This window comes from Crassostrea angulata, unplaced genomic scaffold (assembly GCF_025612915.1).
Source record: "Crassostrea angulata isolate pt1a10 unplaced genomic scaffold, ASM2561291v2 HiC_scaffold_164, whole genome shotgun sequence".
Classification (NCBI taxonomy): Eukaryota; Metazoa; Mollusca; class Bivalvia; order Ostreida; family Ostreidae; genus Magallana; species Magallana angulata.
The window spans coordinates 54,751-72,121 of NW_026441717.1; the positions used below are offsets into that span (position 1 = coordinate 54,751).

The 17,371-nt window shown below is 33.6% G+C and overlaps 1 protein-coding gene across 1 annotated transcript in view; it reads right to left on the reverse strand.

The window, feature by feature from the left end:
• The window catches only part of LOC128169638 (uncharacterized), an 84,210-nt gene that overhangs the window by 34,649 nt on the left and 32,190 nt on the right, over window positions 1–17,371 (reverse strand). Inside the window, exon 3 of the mRNA XM_052835750.1 lies at window positions 6,706–6,824. Coding sequence (XP_052691710.1) covers window positions 6,706–6,824 — 119 coding nt within the window. The remainder of the gene's footprint in view (window positions 1–6,705; window positions 6,825–17,371) is intronic.

Sequence of the window (17,371 nt, forward strand, 5' to 3'; positions counted from 1 at the left end):
AATGCTTCTTTGCACTAAAGTATTACACATAAGTTTTAACACATATTTCTATTGTATATACCTATGAAATGCATGATAAATAAGTCGTGAATGTCGTTACGCGCTATGACCAGATTTTTTACTTTCCAAATCTGGTCATGACCAGATTTTCACATGTTGGAGGTTGGCAAGTATGCAAATATGTTTATATCTTTGTCAGTTAGACCCGTTTGTCATGCATCAACATTCAAACATGGCTGTCTTACATAATGAACTTTCGTTTTCGATATGGAATACCGAACCCGAAGTTATAAACTGATTGACAGCGATTATCTCTTTATTTCTATTTCAGTAAATCACTCAAATTTGAAACAGAATTCGCCGATAACTTTTGCAATTTATATTTTCCTTCCCGTAAGGATTATTTTTGCAAAATTACGTTGAATTTGACTCAGTAGTTCTAGAGAAAAAGATTTTTTTAAATGCACCCCCCCCCCTTTTTTCTACAGTTTCGAGGTTTTGTACGCTTTAATAAAAAAAGATCGGTCTTTCATTTCTGCAATTTATGTTTAAAATGCCTTCCCATAAGGTTGCTTTGTTCCAAATTTGGTTTAAATTGACCAAGCGGTTTTAGAGAAGAAGTTAAAAATGTAAAAAAAAAAGTTTACAGACGGACGGACAGACGGACGACGGACAAAATATGATCAGAATAGCTCACTTGAGCTTTCAGCTCAGGTGAGCTATAAACTAAACCTCATCAAGCATCCAAAACCTTATGGCTCAGATTCAGCATTCAAGCCTGTCTGGTACATCAGTATCATAAGACGCGCCTTCCATGCAAGATTGGTGAAGTTAGGACCAACAGTAACTTCAAAATGGCTATAAAAGGGCACCTGCAACAAAAACCTTCACCTACTCCAAAAAACTTGACCTCCTCCAGCATCTGAATTTCTTGGCCCAGATTCAGCATCCAAGTCTTAAAAGTCCATAAGTAGGTCTAGATGCATCATCCATGCAAGTTTGAAGATACAGTAAAGGTCACAAGTATCCCGACACCCACCGTGTAAAAAACACGGTAGAAAACGGTGTACACGGTGTGACACCGTGTATGTGTTTTGGAAAACTGGCCCCTTTAATTAGGGACCAAGAGACTCGTAAAGTCTATAACGAATAACTTCAAAACGATAAATATTTTGTTATGCATTATAGAATCAAAGTTGTTGATCGCTACAATATATATTTTAAAAAGTCATCGTCAGACCCATTTTTGACATAATTAGGGATTTTTATTCATTATCTTAAAATTTGGGGGGGGGGGGGTCAATTTTGAAATTGTATCAATATTTCATGGTAACATTTAAAAAAAAATCGGACGGAAGACCTACTCGTTACTCGAAACGAGGTCATATCTAGTTAAGGTCTTCCGTTTCCAACGGAAGACCTTATTGTTTTCGTACTGTTTCTTATTATTATTTTTTTCCACCAATTTTGTGCACGCGATTTCTCAAAAACTATTCAGCCGATTTTGACCATTTTTTCACAGATGATTGCCAGAGGTCATAATTCTAGACGTTTTTTGAAATTTTGAAATCGTCACTTCCGGTACGGAGTTACGGCGGGTTTTCTATCTTTTTACGACCTATTTTGTGCAGAGCTGATCTCAGAAACTATTAAAGATATGAATACCAAATTTTCAGGATAGGTAGTCTATAGTTTGAAGTTGTGCACTATTATATTGTTTTACGCCAGTGACGCCATTTCATTGAGCTCGCCTATGCACAAAAATTGGGTACAAATTTTCATTCAAAATTGTCATACGTTTTGATCGGTATCTTTTTATCAGTTGACATTTTGTTAAATAATATATAACAAAAGTGGTAGATAATCAAAAGTTCTTTCCAATAAAATCAAGAAAAAGGGGCTGGCCCCTTTAATTAGGGACCAAGAGACTCGTAAAGTCTATTACGAATAACTTCAAAACGATAACTATTTTGTTATGCATTATAGAATCAAAGTTGTTGAACACTAAATTATCGGTTTGAAAAAACTCATCGTCAGGCCCATGTTTGACGTAATTAGGGATTTTTATCCAATATTTTAATAAATTTTTTTTTGGGGGGGGGGGGGTGTTAAATATGAAATTGTATCAATATTTCATGGTATCATTTAAAATAACAAAAACAAAATCGGACGGAAGACCTACTCGTTACTCGTAACGAGGTCGTATCTAGTTATTATTATTTTTTTCCACAAATTTTGTGCACGCGATTTCTCAAAAACTATTCGAGATATTTCGACCATTTTTTCATAGAAGATGAGAATCGATGTAAACTTCATATATTTTTGAGATTTTTCTTGTTGTCACTTCCAGTAGCGATTTATCGACGATTTTGTACATGTTTACGACCTATTTAGTGCAGAGCTGATCTCAGAAACTATGGAAGATATTACAATGAAATTTTCAGGATAGGTAATCTATAGTTTGAAGTTGTGCACTATTATGTTCTTTTACGCCAGTGGCACTATTTCTTGGAGCTCGCCTAGGCACGAAAATTGAGTACGAATTTTTATTCAAATTTTCATACGTTTTGGTCTGTATCTTTTTATCAGTTGATATTTTGTAAAGACATATATAACGTAAGTGGTAGATAATAATAAGTTCTTTCCAATGAAATCAAGAAAAAGGGGTTGGCCCCTTTTTTTAGGAGCCAAGATACTCTTTAACTATATAACGATCAAGATTTTGTTATACATTACTGAAGCAAAGTTGTTGATCGTAACAATATCTATCAGGTAAAATCATAATGCCAAACCTATTTAATATGTAATTAGGGATTTTTAGGGGCCAAAGTACTCAAACTTTGACGCAATATATCTAGAGAAGGATACATATTTTGTTTAGCATTGTAGAAGAGAAAATGTTTCCATTGATGATTCTAGGCAATTTAATTAATCAAAACACTATAATGTCTGTCCCCATAAAGGATCTAAAGGGCTGGCTCCTAAAATATTTAATCATTTGTATCTCAAAAATGATCAACAATTTTAGATGGGTGTAAGAATAAAAATGTTAGTATTCTTAAGACCTTTTCAAAGAAATCATGATAAAGGGGCTGGCCCATTCAATTAGGGGCCAAGCCACTCGTTAACTCTATAACGAATAACTTAAAAACGATAAAGATTTTGTAATTCATTATACATGTAAAAGCAAAGTTGTTGATCGTAACAATATCCATCAGGCAAAATCATTGCCAAGCACATTTATTACATAATAAGGGAATTTTAGGAGCCAAAGTACTTAAACTTTAATGCAAAATATCTAGAGAAGGAGACATATTTTGGTAGACATTTTATAAGGTAAAATGTCAGAATTGATGATTCTAATCGATTCCACGAATCAAAAGACCAATGTCTGTCCCCATTAAGGATCTAGAGGGCTGGCCCCTAAAATATTCAATCATTTGTATCTCAAAAATGAACAACAATTTTAGATACGTGTAAGAACAGAAAATGTTAGTATTTGTGAGACTTTTTGAATGAACTCAAGAAAAAGGGACTGGCTCCTTTAATTAGGAGCCAAGACACTCGTAAAGTTTTTTACATATACCTTAAAAACGATAAAGATTTTGTAATTCATTATAGAAACAAAGTTGTTGATCGTAACAATATCAGTTTGCGAAACTCATTGCCACACCCATTGATGACGTAATTAGGGATTTTAGAGGACTAAAATCTTAAATCTTTTATGTGCTGTATGTGAAAAAGCAAAACACTTTGTTAAGCTTTTTAAAGGATATTGGCAATGGTATACATTATTTGAAAGGGAGTGGTTGAGGGGGATTCTGAAATTCCATTGATATTTTAATTGTATCGATAAAAATTGAACAGAAAACCTACTCGTAACGAGATCGTATCTAGTTACATTTTATATTAAGTAATAGACCCAAAACCATGCGTTTGGGCACTTAATGTACCAGGTAAAGGCTTTTCAATTGATCAGTTTACCTCAGGTAAGTTCAGGGAAGGGGTAGAGCTTAATCAATAAAGGTGTAAACTGAGGCCTTGAGGAAAACATGCTCATTTGTGTATACATATCTATTTACTCAAAGTGTTGAAATGCTCTCGACTTTTTTTAATGATCAAGAAAATTCATATGTGTACAGGAAAAAACAATTTGTTGATTGTTAAAATGAATGTGTGATATGGGCAAAATATGTCTTTTGTCTATAAAAGTTTCTGACAGGATTTACTGAGTATTCATTGCAATGTTTAATGCAATATATGATCATCCTACACTTATCAGATAATAATGCAACATAAAAGCAATGTTAGTTTGTGTATAAATTCTCTGATCAGCTGCTTATGTGCACAATAATTCTACTGGCTTTGCATGTACCAGAGTTGTCTATACTTGTATCTCTTCTGGTTTTTTCAAAGAAATGTGAGACTTAAAAATTGTGGACAAAATGCCAAGATTTGATATAAGCGCGTTTGATGTGACACATAAACTAATTAGAATAAATCAATAATTCATAAATTTTAATTCTCTTCAAGAATAAAACATAGGTAATCACAGATTACAAAGTTCACCGAGACGAGGCATCACCTTTACCAATATCATATTATACAATATTTTATGATACAATATTATATAATATACAATATCGTATCATGTGATACAATATTATATATCGCAATATCATATGTTACAGTATCATGTGATTATATAATAAATAAATAATACAATATCATATTATACATATTTTGTATCGCGTCGGTTGACAATGGTTTTCTCGGGGTGTCAATTTCAACTGTTACCCTCCCAAACAGGCACTATTTATATAATACTATACAAAACAATATCATGATACAATATCATATCATAAAATATAAAAAAAATTGATACAATATTATATAATAATATAATAATTTACAATATAACATATGGTATTTTATTGTATTATATTTTACAATAGTGTATCATATTTTACAATACTTTATAATAGGAATCATATTATATCATTAAACAACAAACACATATATCTATCAAGCAGGTTTGAGTGAGGTAGGAGATTTTTTAGCATCCTTGGTAATGGAGATCAGGCTCTGCATCTGAAGCTTCCTCTGCGTTTCATTTATAATATAGTTAAATCAAATATGCAAGCTATCATCTAAAAAACATTCCAAAAAAACTAAACCTCATCCAGCATTTGAAACCTTTGGATCAGATTCAGCATTCAGGCCTGTCAGGTGCATCAGTATCATTAGACGCATCATCCATGCAAGTTTGGTGAAGTTAGAACGTATTAACTAATATATCATCATCAGAGGGCACATGTTTCAAAACTTTAACCAGCTATTAAAACCTTAACCTCCTCCAGCATCCAAAACCTGTGGCTCTATTTCAGCATCCATGCCAGGTGCATCAGTATCATAGAACACACCATCCATTCAAGTTTGGTGAAGTTTAAGGACCAGTATTAACTAAGATATATTTTTTAGCATCCTTGATAATGGAGATCAAGCTCTGCATCTGAAGCTACTTCTGAGATTCATTCATATTATAGTTTAATCAACTATGCAAGTATGAGTTTATTAAACATGTAACCTGTTCCAAAAAAGTTAAGCTTAATATCCAGCATCCAAAACCTATGGCTCAGATTCAGCATTCATGCCTGTCAGATGCATCAGTATCATGAGACGCACCATCCATGCAAGTTTGATGAAGTAAGAACCAGTAGTAACTAAGATATAATCATCAGAGGGTACCTGCTTCTAAAACTTTAAACAGCTCTAAAAACCTTTACCTCCTCCAGCATCCAATACCTATGGCTCACATTTAGTATTCAAGCCTGTCTTTAGCATTAGTAACATAAGACGCACCATCCATGCAAGTTTGGTGAAGTTAAGACCAGTAGTAGCTGAGATATAATAATCAGAGGGCACCTCTACAAAGACTTTAACCAGCTCTAAAAACCTTAACCTCCTCCAGCATACGAAACCTTTAGCTCATATTCAGCATTCAAGCCTGTCTGGTGCATCAGTATCATAAGACACACCATCCATGCAAGTTTGGTGAATTTTGGAGCAGCAGTTACTTAGATATTGCTATCAAAGGGCACCTGCAACAAAAACTTTAACCTGCTCCAAAAACCTTAACCTCCTCCAGCATTTAAAATTTAGGACCCAGATTCAACATCCAAGTCTTTCAAGTCCATAAGTAGGTCCAGATGCATCATCCATGCAAGTTTGGTGCAGATAAGACAGGTGATAACTTAGATACAAGACCTGCAACAAAATTTTTAACCAGGTCCCGACGCCGACGCCTATGCCGGGGGTATAGCATAAGCTCATCTTGACTTCGTCTCGGTGAGCTTAAACTTCATTTTTATCACCATTTGTTTCTTTTGATTATAGTGCTGAGAGACGTGACTTTTTATGGTTATATCAAAAGACTAATTTTAAAAGTTAATTGCACGGTTGTCACCAGACATGAAATACATGAGCAAACAAATTTTCTAACATCCATAAAGCAATATGAACTCCAATTTGCAACAGACTAAACATTGGCATATGATAATACTAAGTTTTATGGTATGTAGCATGCTTGGTAAACTTAAATTGGCAAAAGCTCTGTAACAGACAACAAATATTTTTGGGAAATATAAAAGAATTGATGAACGATTTTGTGTTTTGCTTAGTAATCTTACTTCCTCTATAACTTACTTTTACATAACTTATCTTTACTTCATCAGGATATGGATAAATACATCCTATCAGCACTCTTATTACTGATCCATCGACAGGGACTTCTTCTTCAGACTGAATAATTGGTTTTGTGTAGGCTGAAAATAAATATTCAAAATGCAGATTTATAATATGAAGATGTCTTAAAGAGACAGTACAGCTGAAAACACATGTGTGAATAACTTTAGATTTACCCATTGTTTCGTTAGGAAATATAAAGAAATAACGTCGATTGTAACAGTTGAAATAGATGAAAATCCCTTTCACGTACCTAATTAATGTAATTATGAGCTTCCGGATATTTAAGAGTCGTACAAACCGGATTAATCTTATATCGTTTATTTGTACCATGTGGATTTTGATTGACAGTAATTGACACGTGCTGAAAACTACAAGATATTCACCCGACTCCGATCATCGTGGTATACAAGGTAAAAAGGACTATCTAAACGGAACACATGATCACTTTGTCGATAATCTATTAATGGTTTTCCAATTTCGGTTCATTTTAAAATGAACAGACATAAATGAGTCATATAACCCCTCAAGGGGCCTCACTTACAAAAATAAATTTAGCTTGAAGTCAACTCTTAAGATAAGCACGCAAAATACATGCTTACAAAATAATAATTGTGGTTATTCTAAAAACTTTGAACAACTATTACCTGGGAGAAGGAGAAAAGACATATTTTATCAACAATCATGTACAAGAGAACCTTCGCGAGCCCTGCATGTGTTTTGTTTACAGTAAATACGCATGCGTAATAGTATAGAAGGTTGACCCTGTAACATGTTGCGATGTATTTATGTGATAGGTTATACGTAATTATTAATTCTAATGAAATAATTAGATTTATTTAATGGAGAACTTCGTAATTTTCTGAAAGTTTATACATTCATGAGTAGTACAAAAATATCGAACCCGATCAGGAAATTTTTTCAGGTCATTTTTTTTTTAAAGATGCGCCGCTCTGTCTCTTTAAGCCTCAGTCACAACTGGTTGTACATGCTTCAAAGGGTGGTATGTGGGCAGATTTTCATGAAAATCTTGTGAGACTGCAAGTGCATCTTGTGATTTTGGAAAGATGTACAACCATTTAACGCTCGGCTGACACTGTAAATCTCCGACAAGGATTTACGAAGACAGCTGAGGGTAGAGTTGAACGAGACTATATTGAACTCTGGCGTAGGAATACATACGACTACAAAAATATTTGAATTGCTCGTACCTTTTAAAATCTGACTATTTTCAAGGTATTTAGAAATTAGTTTCCTTGAAAAACAATGCTTTAGTATACATTACATCGAATTTATCAATGATTTTCAAGAACTAAGTCTTGTCAGTAGCAATGATTTGTGATGAGGTCCAAAAACTGTTTCACTTTCGATTCGTCTGAGTAACTGCATAGGAGAGTTGATTAAAATCAACTCCCAAAAATGGCGTTATTTGGGTCAAAATGGTGTTTCAAAATGGTCGAGAGACAATTCATAATTCTCTTTTTAGGCGTTTACAGGGAAAAAAAGTGTAAGTATTACATTAAACAAATATGCACATGAAAAATTAGATTGAAACACTTTAACGAAGAAAAATAACAGTTCCATATTTAATTGTCTTGTTCCTAAAGCTTTCTGGGGTTTTTTAATTATACATTATGTACCAATTTCTTGACCTGCAAGTTTGTGAAATACAATAAATGCTTACAAAGCAAAGTTTGAGAGAGGAAAAATATTTCTGCACTATAAAACTGATGTTTTTAGGCTTTAAAGACATCGATGTCATAAGCTTATATGATAACAGAGATACAATCACCCTAAATACCAATTGAAAGTAAAATTATTGCTGCAACAATGCGGCAATATTGCGGCAATATTGCAGCAACACATTTTTGTTACCAGAAACCAGATTTTGAGATTAGTGAAATGTTGCCGCTAGCTGCAACAACTTCTGGTAACATTGTGGCAATACTGCTGGAATGTTGCCGCTAGTGGCAATAACTTCTGGCAACATTCTGGCAATACTATTAGAGTTATTTCTGTAAAAAACTATATTAACATGCACCTAGAATATTGCCATTATAGCTGCAACAACTTCTGGTAATATTCTGGCTATACTCAGTATCATACTGCCAGAAATAATTTTCTGGTAACATCTACATGTATTTGATCATTTAAATCATGATCTAATTAATCTATACATAATATATAATTCTGGCAATACTGCTAGGCATCATATTTGATTTCTGCATTAATCATAACATGCAACATTCCAGCTCGAAATAATTCGAGTCAAATCTTCTCTGATCATGGAATGCAAACATGCATCAATTAAACCACATACTTAATTGAAAACAATTAATGCAAGTAATACAATAAAAAAATTATTTTATTTATTCTAACATTTAATTTAATAAACATTTTAATTTAAGGAGACTGGAGGGGTTTACCAAATTGTCAATTATTTAGATATGATTTAAATTATAAAACCTCAAAATTTGCCAGAAGTTTACCACAAACTTCTTTTTTCACTGATTGATAATACTTAATACTGAGCTTGCCAAAGCTTTACGAGAATTTAGACATAAAATCTTACACATTCAGCACAAGTCTAAAACTGTCAATTATAATTGTATTGCTTTTGTATATTTTAATTTTTTCCCCCAAAAAATAATAATAAGTCGAAAAAATTAAATCTATTAACTATTTTATGATTAAAGTCTTTTTCTACAAAAGTCTCAATTAAAAAATCCAATGATATTCCCTTCAATCGCATATAACTCTTATGCATGGTGACGATGTTTCACTATAAAAGACTGTTTGAATCAACACCCACCCACACTCATGTTTTACGTGAATACCGATTGTACCTGTCTGTTCTTTTGTAATAGTATATTCTTTTTTATTAAGTTCAAATATCAAATTACTTAGATTTAAGTATCTAAACTGCTCAATGCATGTTGAATAAAGAATTTTTGTATGTTGTTTGTTTCCACCTTTACTTTTGTTTCAATGTTAAGTTACGCGCGCGCTGATTGGTTGATCAAATCGCTAGCCGCCAATTTTCACATTCGATGCTACCATGTTGTCTGCCATCACTGGAGATGGTGAAACGAATGAAATATGGGACTTATCTGTAAACAAGGTTAAAAAATACACTGTCAATGGAGTGTTTATCTGTGAAAAAATCAACAGCTGAACTGAGGACGAATCTGAGTGAATGAATGGAGTGTCGACACCCCCTGTACCATCTGCATGAGCACGTTTTTGAAAAAGTATGTTTAGCAGTAAAAATCTATTCATTGAATGGCAGTTTAAACATGACACCCCCCCCCCCCCCCCCCTGATCCGCACATGAGACCAACCTAGAGACAATATCGAGTATCGGATCGAGGTATCGGATCAAGCAAACGCCCGTTATTTTTTTTAATGTTTACTTGTATGAAAATATTTCAAATTTAGAAAATTATAATTCGAAATGTATTTATAACCATTCATGTTCCTTCTCTGAGTTAGTAGAGCAATTTAATTGTAGCTTTAAAAATTAAGTTGTTTTTCTTAGAAACTGCTTAAAATATGATAACAGTTGCCAATGTGCTTATATGAAATCTTTTTAACTTCCCAATAGGTCTGCCCTTGGTTACACAGACCTGAAGAAAACCATGAATAAAGCTGTCACCTTACTGATTAAATGAATGGTGGAACTGGCAACCAAAAAAGAATGATGATGTAATTTGTTTAAGATTATGGAGAGGAACTTATACACAACAGTGCTGAATTCCAATGTGGATATTGTTGTGATATTCTGTTAGCTGTTTTTGTGATTGTTTATGTGTGAAATCAGAATGCCCACGAGACTGTAAAAAAAAGGACATTTGGAATGCCTAGGACGAATGCCTCGATCAATCATAATATAGCAAGTGGTCGTGCAGGACTTGTAAACTAATATGGTTTGAGCTTTGCTTACAGTGAACAGTGAACTTTTGTCCATATCCGTCCGTGCGCGTTGTGTCAATCAAACTGCAATACATGTTTATCTGCAGCAACAATTCGTCACTGATCGACTGAGTACTTTTAGTCAAGTTTCATCATGATTTGTTCATCATATTTGTGTTTATTGTATTTATAAAATATAAAATGTGTTAAATTAAAGATTATTAATTTCAACTGGTGTCCTTTAAAAGCATGTTGAAATTCCAGTTTCAGATCTCTAATATTATACATTTCATATTTTTAATTCAATACTTATTTTGTGCATATTATGTTTAATAAAATAATTTTTTTTACTTCTTTAATATTGTGTAATAACAAACTGTCTTTTTCATTTTTGAAAAGTCCAAGTTTAATGCAAAATGTTTGTCTTGTAACCTTTTTGCATATGTTAAAAAATGTTCAACAATTTAATTTGTCTTCTCCATTATAATTAAATGACTGTTGTTTACCTCGCGTAAACTCGTGACTTTTATAACTTTACTCACACTTGATTGATGAATACACTGGAATGAAAAATGTTGTCACGTGACATGTTAAAGAGCTATAAAAATCAATGTTACCGTACTGACAGGCACATCACTCTAATTTACTATGGCCCACCCGTTATTTTCATTTTTATTCAAAAATAACAAATGGCTACAAACCAGGATAATTTTCCGCTGTAATATTTTCTTAGGAATAGCGATAATTCTTTTATCCCCGCAACAGAAATGTGTCAGAACTAAGGAAACTGTTTTAACGATGTCGGTTTTATTTACTCACATTTCACATTATTCATTGTATAAAGAGGGGGCCCCAGAGAGTAGTTATATACAGCATATCATTCTTTAATTTTTTTGTGTATTTAACATATTCTAATTCATATAGAATTTCTAATGATCAACCAAAATTTCAGCGTCAATCGTAGAATTATAAGCAAGATGAGCTCAAAATTTTGCTAGGTTTGAGTCATATTTTGTTCACATGAGTTAATTACATTCAGCTTAAGATTTTTAACTTGGTATTTCCTATTCGGCATTAAAATTGAAACACGAATAGAATTCCTGGGTCCCCCGCCGGTCAAGCAGTATACTAGTATCGAGTCTATCGACCAAGGCTGATTTAGGAACTTTACCAAGGTATTAGTGGTATAAACATTTGGTATAAATTTAATGAAAATCCGTCAAAATTAGAGAGCGCTTACAAAAAAGTGTGACGGACGGACGCACGCACGGACCCACGCCCGGCATTTCTATGTCCCCGCTCCGTGTTGCGGCGGGGGACAAAAATTGAATGGCCTCAGATCTGTGTACAAATATAGAAATGTGAGCAAATCTCTGTAGCTTGCTTATAATTCGAAGCTTAACACTCAAATATGGTAAGTAAATAGAAATTGTAAACAATTACCGGTAAACACAAGAAACATGCACTATAACAAATAGAGAACACAATTTATTTTTCAAAATGAATCATATACATGTATATATCTACATATTTCCGTCAGCGATATTAAACTCTATTTAAACTGAATAAACTCGAGAAAATGCCGAGCATCTCAACAAAACATATTACATTATTCTACCTTTACGCAAAAGATGATACCGAATTACCGATAGCCTGAATGAATTGCATTTTAGTTCTATCTTAATACATCAGATGTTGCTTAATTTGCGCAGGTAAACAGTAAACTGTTTGATTTACCGAAGTCTCTGTTTGATTTGATACGTAAAAATAAGGAAATACAAGCGACAGTTCCCAGGTTAATGCAAAGCATAAATGAAAACGAAACGAAAATCACAACAAGCTAACACCACTGTCATATGTGAAAACTGTCAACGCACTGAAATATTTAGCCTCAATTTACTTCACAAAATCGGCACAAATGTATTTTGCATGTTTCAAAGATTCCCTTCGTACACGAACTGTTGCACAACAAACAAATTCATCATTGTCAGATCGACCCGTTTATCATATAGTGTCTGCTTTAAACAAAGAATCTCGTTTTAGAATTATGGAATACGAGTCTTGGTAAAATGGGTAAGCAAACCCAGGCCAGGGCAAAATAAAAGCCGGGGCAGATCAGCAATCGTCAATTCCAATTACGCATTATTTTGCAGCAATATGTACAGCGAATACAAAATATACTGGTCAGTAAATATCTTGAAATTTTAATGAGATTGGCAGATTAATAACTGTCAATCTTTTGTTTTGCCCTGGCCCGGTCATGCCTAAATATTTTACCAAGACTCATGGATGCTATAAATTGCTTGACACACACCTTTTCTTTCTTATTATTTTCGAAATAACTCAGATCTGAATTAGCCCATAATTTTTCCAATTTATATTTTCCTTCCCATAAGGATTATTCATGCTAAATTACGTTGAATTTGCCTCAGTAGTTCTTGAGAAGAAGATTTTTTAAAATGCACCCCCCCCCCTTTTTTTTTTTTTTTTTTTTTTTTTTACAGTTTTGAGGTTTTCTCCGCTTTCAATGAAAATTTTTCTTTCATTTCTGCAATTTATATTCATCTTTCCATAAGAATGCTTTGAGCCAAATTTGGTTGAATGTGGTTAAGTGGTTTTAGAGAAGAAGTTCAAAAAGTTTACAGACGGACAGACAGACGGACAAAATGTGATCAGAATAGCTCACTTGAGCTTTCAGCTCAGGTGAGCTAAAAACGTTACAGCAGCAACATTGCTGCAATGTATTGCCAGAATGTTGCTGCAATAATGCTAGAATGTGTTGCCAGAAGGTCAGTATTTTGGTAAGGGCATGTACTTAGAACAGTGTATGGCATGAAGAACTATTCTAGTATATGTCTGTCTCTTCCTTTAATTCCTTTCCAGCAAATAAATCTAACTAATATATCATCATATACACTGGAAAAGCTCGTGATTCAAAATGAGCCGAGATCAACATATCGTCCAGCTTTATATATAGTAATAAGTATATGCAATATGTTTTGGGCAACCCAATGAATTTTACTCTTTTTAACATCACCACGGACAATTTATATATTGTATAAGGAATCAAGCTGTCTATGTCTTCGTTAAAGATAAAAGAACATATTGCAAAATTGTTAATATGTGTTTGGCCAAATGTGCTGAGGAAAATATAGCAATGCGTGTCCATATTCAGAGGAAAAGTTGAGGTTTTATATGCTAGACCAATGCCAGTGTAAATATGCAACATATCCTCACAACTAAGTTTGCTGATGGATGTATGAACCTCTTTAAAGCCGATAAACATCCCTGTCGATGTTGTTGAAGGGAAAATGTTCCTCTTTTATAGAACTTCGAATTAGCACTTGGTTTATTTCATTCACTGATATGGTGTGATACGACTTCTTATTTCTACAGCATATTGAGAAAATCGAAAGTATAAGTGAACAGAAACAAGTATGAAAAGGGGAATTAACTGACCAGAAAATCAAAGGGTGCGAGAAGTTCTTCAGTTATATGGATAACCAAGACACATTGCCCACTGACATGGTTTAATTTGCTTTCTTCCTAAACTCAAAGCCCAGGAATATGTTCCAACTTAGGATTTGCCTTACGTTGTTCAGCTGATGAAACAAACACTCACCAAGGTAATGACAGGCATATATAAGCATGCCCATATTACCATGCCCAACCGAGATGGGATAAAAAAAATTAAGTGATGGTTGTTTGTTGCTGGAACTAATGACCTTAAGATCTTATACTTAAAGCTTTCTTAGATTTGATAGCTTGCAACTGCCCCACAGCTTACAGAACCTTTATGTGTATTGTAAACGTGCCTACTTCCCGGGTAAAGACATTTGCAAATTTCAAATCACAATCTTATCATTCAAAAAAAAGATTGTATAAATAACATAATTATATACTGTAGCTTAATTAGGGAAAACAGAATTTTTTTTTCCAAATAAAAAGCTGGAGGAGTTTTTTTCTATTAATACAAGTGTTCAAATTTGATTGTCAGTTACATCATAAGTATTGAAATTATGATATTCAAACATTTTCCCTATTTAAGAGGCCTTTAGTAGTCCATATAGAGATTAATGAAATTTGGCTACTAGTGTACACCAATTTGAATTGCCATTGACAAAATTAACATCATTTTCATGAATACCAACACATTTCATCAAACTTGGCACAACCTAATTATGATAAATATGTTTGCTAGACCAATTCGTGATTTTGTATTATTTAATTTTTTTTCCATTAAAGAGACTGAGAGAAGAAAAATGATGAAATCTGGCTGTCCACCATTTTTAACTATTTATCACAATCAACATGTTTTGTTGCACTCAGCACATCTTTGTTATGATAAAATGCTATGTTGAACCAATTTATAATTGTTTGTTACCTCAATTTTTAAGACTTAAGAGAATTATTGAATTTCCTGTCGACCATTTTGACCGCCATTTTGACCTAATTAGCGCCATTTTTGTCATAGCAAGCATATTTTTCAGACTATAAGCCTGCCTTAATTAATATGCAAAAATAACTTTGCTGGACTGAATCAATATTGTTTTTCATGAGTTTTCCCTAGTTTAATTTTTTTAGGAAAAAAATTATAAAATCTGGGTATCTGCCATTTTGAATCGCCATGTTGATCTAATTTACGCTTTTTGGGGAAGGCCAGCAAATTTTTTCAAACTTAGCACACTTTAGATATGATAAAATACTAATCTGGATCATTTCATTATTGTTTGTCAAAAATATAATGAAAAGACTCTGAGAAAAAATATAAAATTTGGTTGTCCGCCATTTTTAATCGCCATTTTGAGCTTCTTAATGCCATTTTCATGAAGGCCAGCATATTTTTTTGGAACCAGCACACTTTAATCATGTTAAAAAACCATACTTGACCAAATAATAATTATTTGCCGTTAAAAGTTTTTTTTCGACTTAATCAGACTAGACAATTAATATTTAGCTCTAAAAACCTTAACCTCCTCAAGCATCTGAAACCTATGGGTCAGATTCAGCATTCAAGCCTGTGTATCAGTATTATAAGAAGCACCATTCATGCAAACGTGAAGTAAGGACCAGTAATAACTCAGATATAGTGATCAGAGGGCACTTGCTCTAAACACTTTTAACAAGCTCTAAAAACCCTAACCTCCAGCATCCGAAACCTATGGGTTAGATTCAGCATTCAAGCCTGTCAGGGGCATCAGTATCATGAGACACACAATCCATGAAAGTTTGGTGCAGTAGTAACTTAGAAATGGCTATCAAAGGGCACCTGCAACAAAAACTTTAACCTGCTCCAAAAACCTTATCCTCGTCCAGCATCTGAAATTCATGGGCCAGATTCAGCATACAAGTCTTTAAAGTCCATAAGTAGGTCCAGATGCATCATCCATGCAAGTTTGGTATGATAGGACAAGAAGTAACTTAGATACAGGACCTGCAACAAAAACTTTAGCCACTTAAAGATGCTTCCACAAAAGTTTTCACCTTTTTGCCAAATGGTTCTTAAGAAGAAGATTTTAAAGAATTACTCTATATAATCATATGTAAAAAGTTGACCCCCCCCCCCCCCCATTGTGGCCTCACCCTACCACCAAGGGTCATGATTTTTCAAGACTTTGAATTTACACTACCTGAGGATGATTTCACACATGTTTCAGCTTTCCTGGCTGATTGCTTTCTGAGAAGAAGATTGTTAAAGATTTACTCTAAATATTCCTATGTTAAAAGTCAACCCCCCATTGTGGCCCCTCTTCTACCCACGAGGGTCATGATTTTCACAACTTTGAATCTACACTACCTGATGATGCTTTCATTCAAGTTTCAGCTTGCCTGGCAAAATGGTTTCTGAGAAGAAGATTTTTAAAAAAAAATTGTCAACCTACCTCCAAGGGTTATGATTTCCACAACTTTTTGAGAAAAGGATATTATAATCTACACTACCTGGGGATGCTTCCATATATGTTTCAGCTTTCCTGGCCAAATGGTTCTTTAGAAGATGATTTTTAAAGATTTCCCTTACCAAAATGAATTGTTTGCGGCAAATTTGCAGCAAACTTGCCGCAAATTTTCGGCAAACTGATTAGTTTACCAGAAAAGTTTAGAACTTGTTTGCCGATCTTTGCCAGTAGTAGCAAACCTCTGGTAAACCTCTTTTATTTTGCCAGAAGTTTACTAGACACCCAATTATGTTTGCAGCTTCTTCGCCAGAAGTGGTAAACTTTTGGCAAACTCTTCAAAATTTGCCAGAAGTTTACCACAAACATTTCTTCTTTTTTTCTCTGTTTTTCTTACTTCCTGAGCTTGCCAAAGCTTTACCAGAAATAAGACTTATACAATTTCATACACATTCAGCACAACTTTAAGACTGTCAATTATAATGAATTGCTTTTATAATTTTGTATATTTGTAAAGAGAAAATATAAATCTAATTAATATTTTCAGATTTAAGTTCTATTCTAAGATAGTCTCGATAAAAATGTTAATTATTACGAAAATAAGATCAACTTTAATCACATGATGCTTCATAATGACCCCCCCCCCCTCCCAAGACCCCACGTATTACGTGAACACCAACCTGTCTGTTCTTTTGTAATGATATATTCTTTTTTCCTACGTTCAAATATCAGTCAGCTTGGATTTGAGTATCTAAACCGCTTGATGTTGAATCATGATGTAGATTGAAGAATTTTCCGTAACGTTATATGCTGTTCAGTGT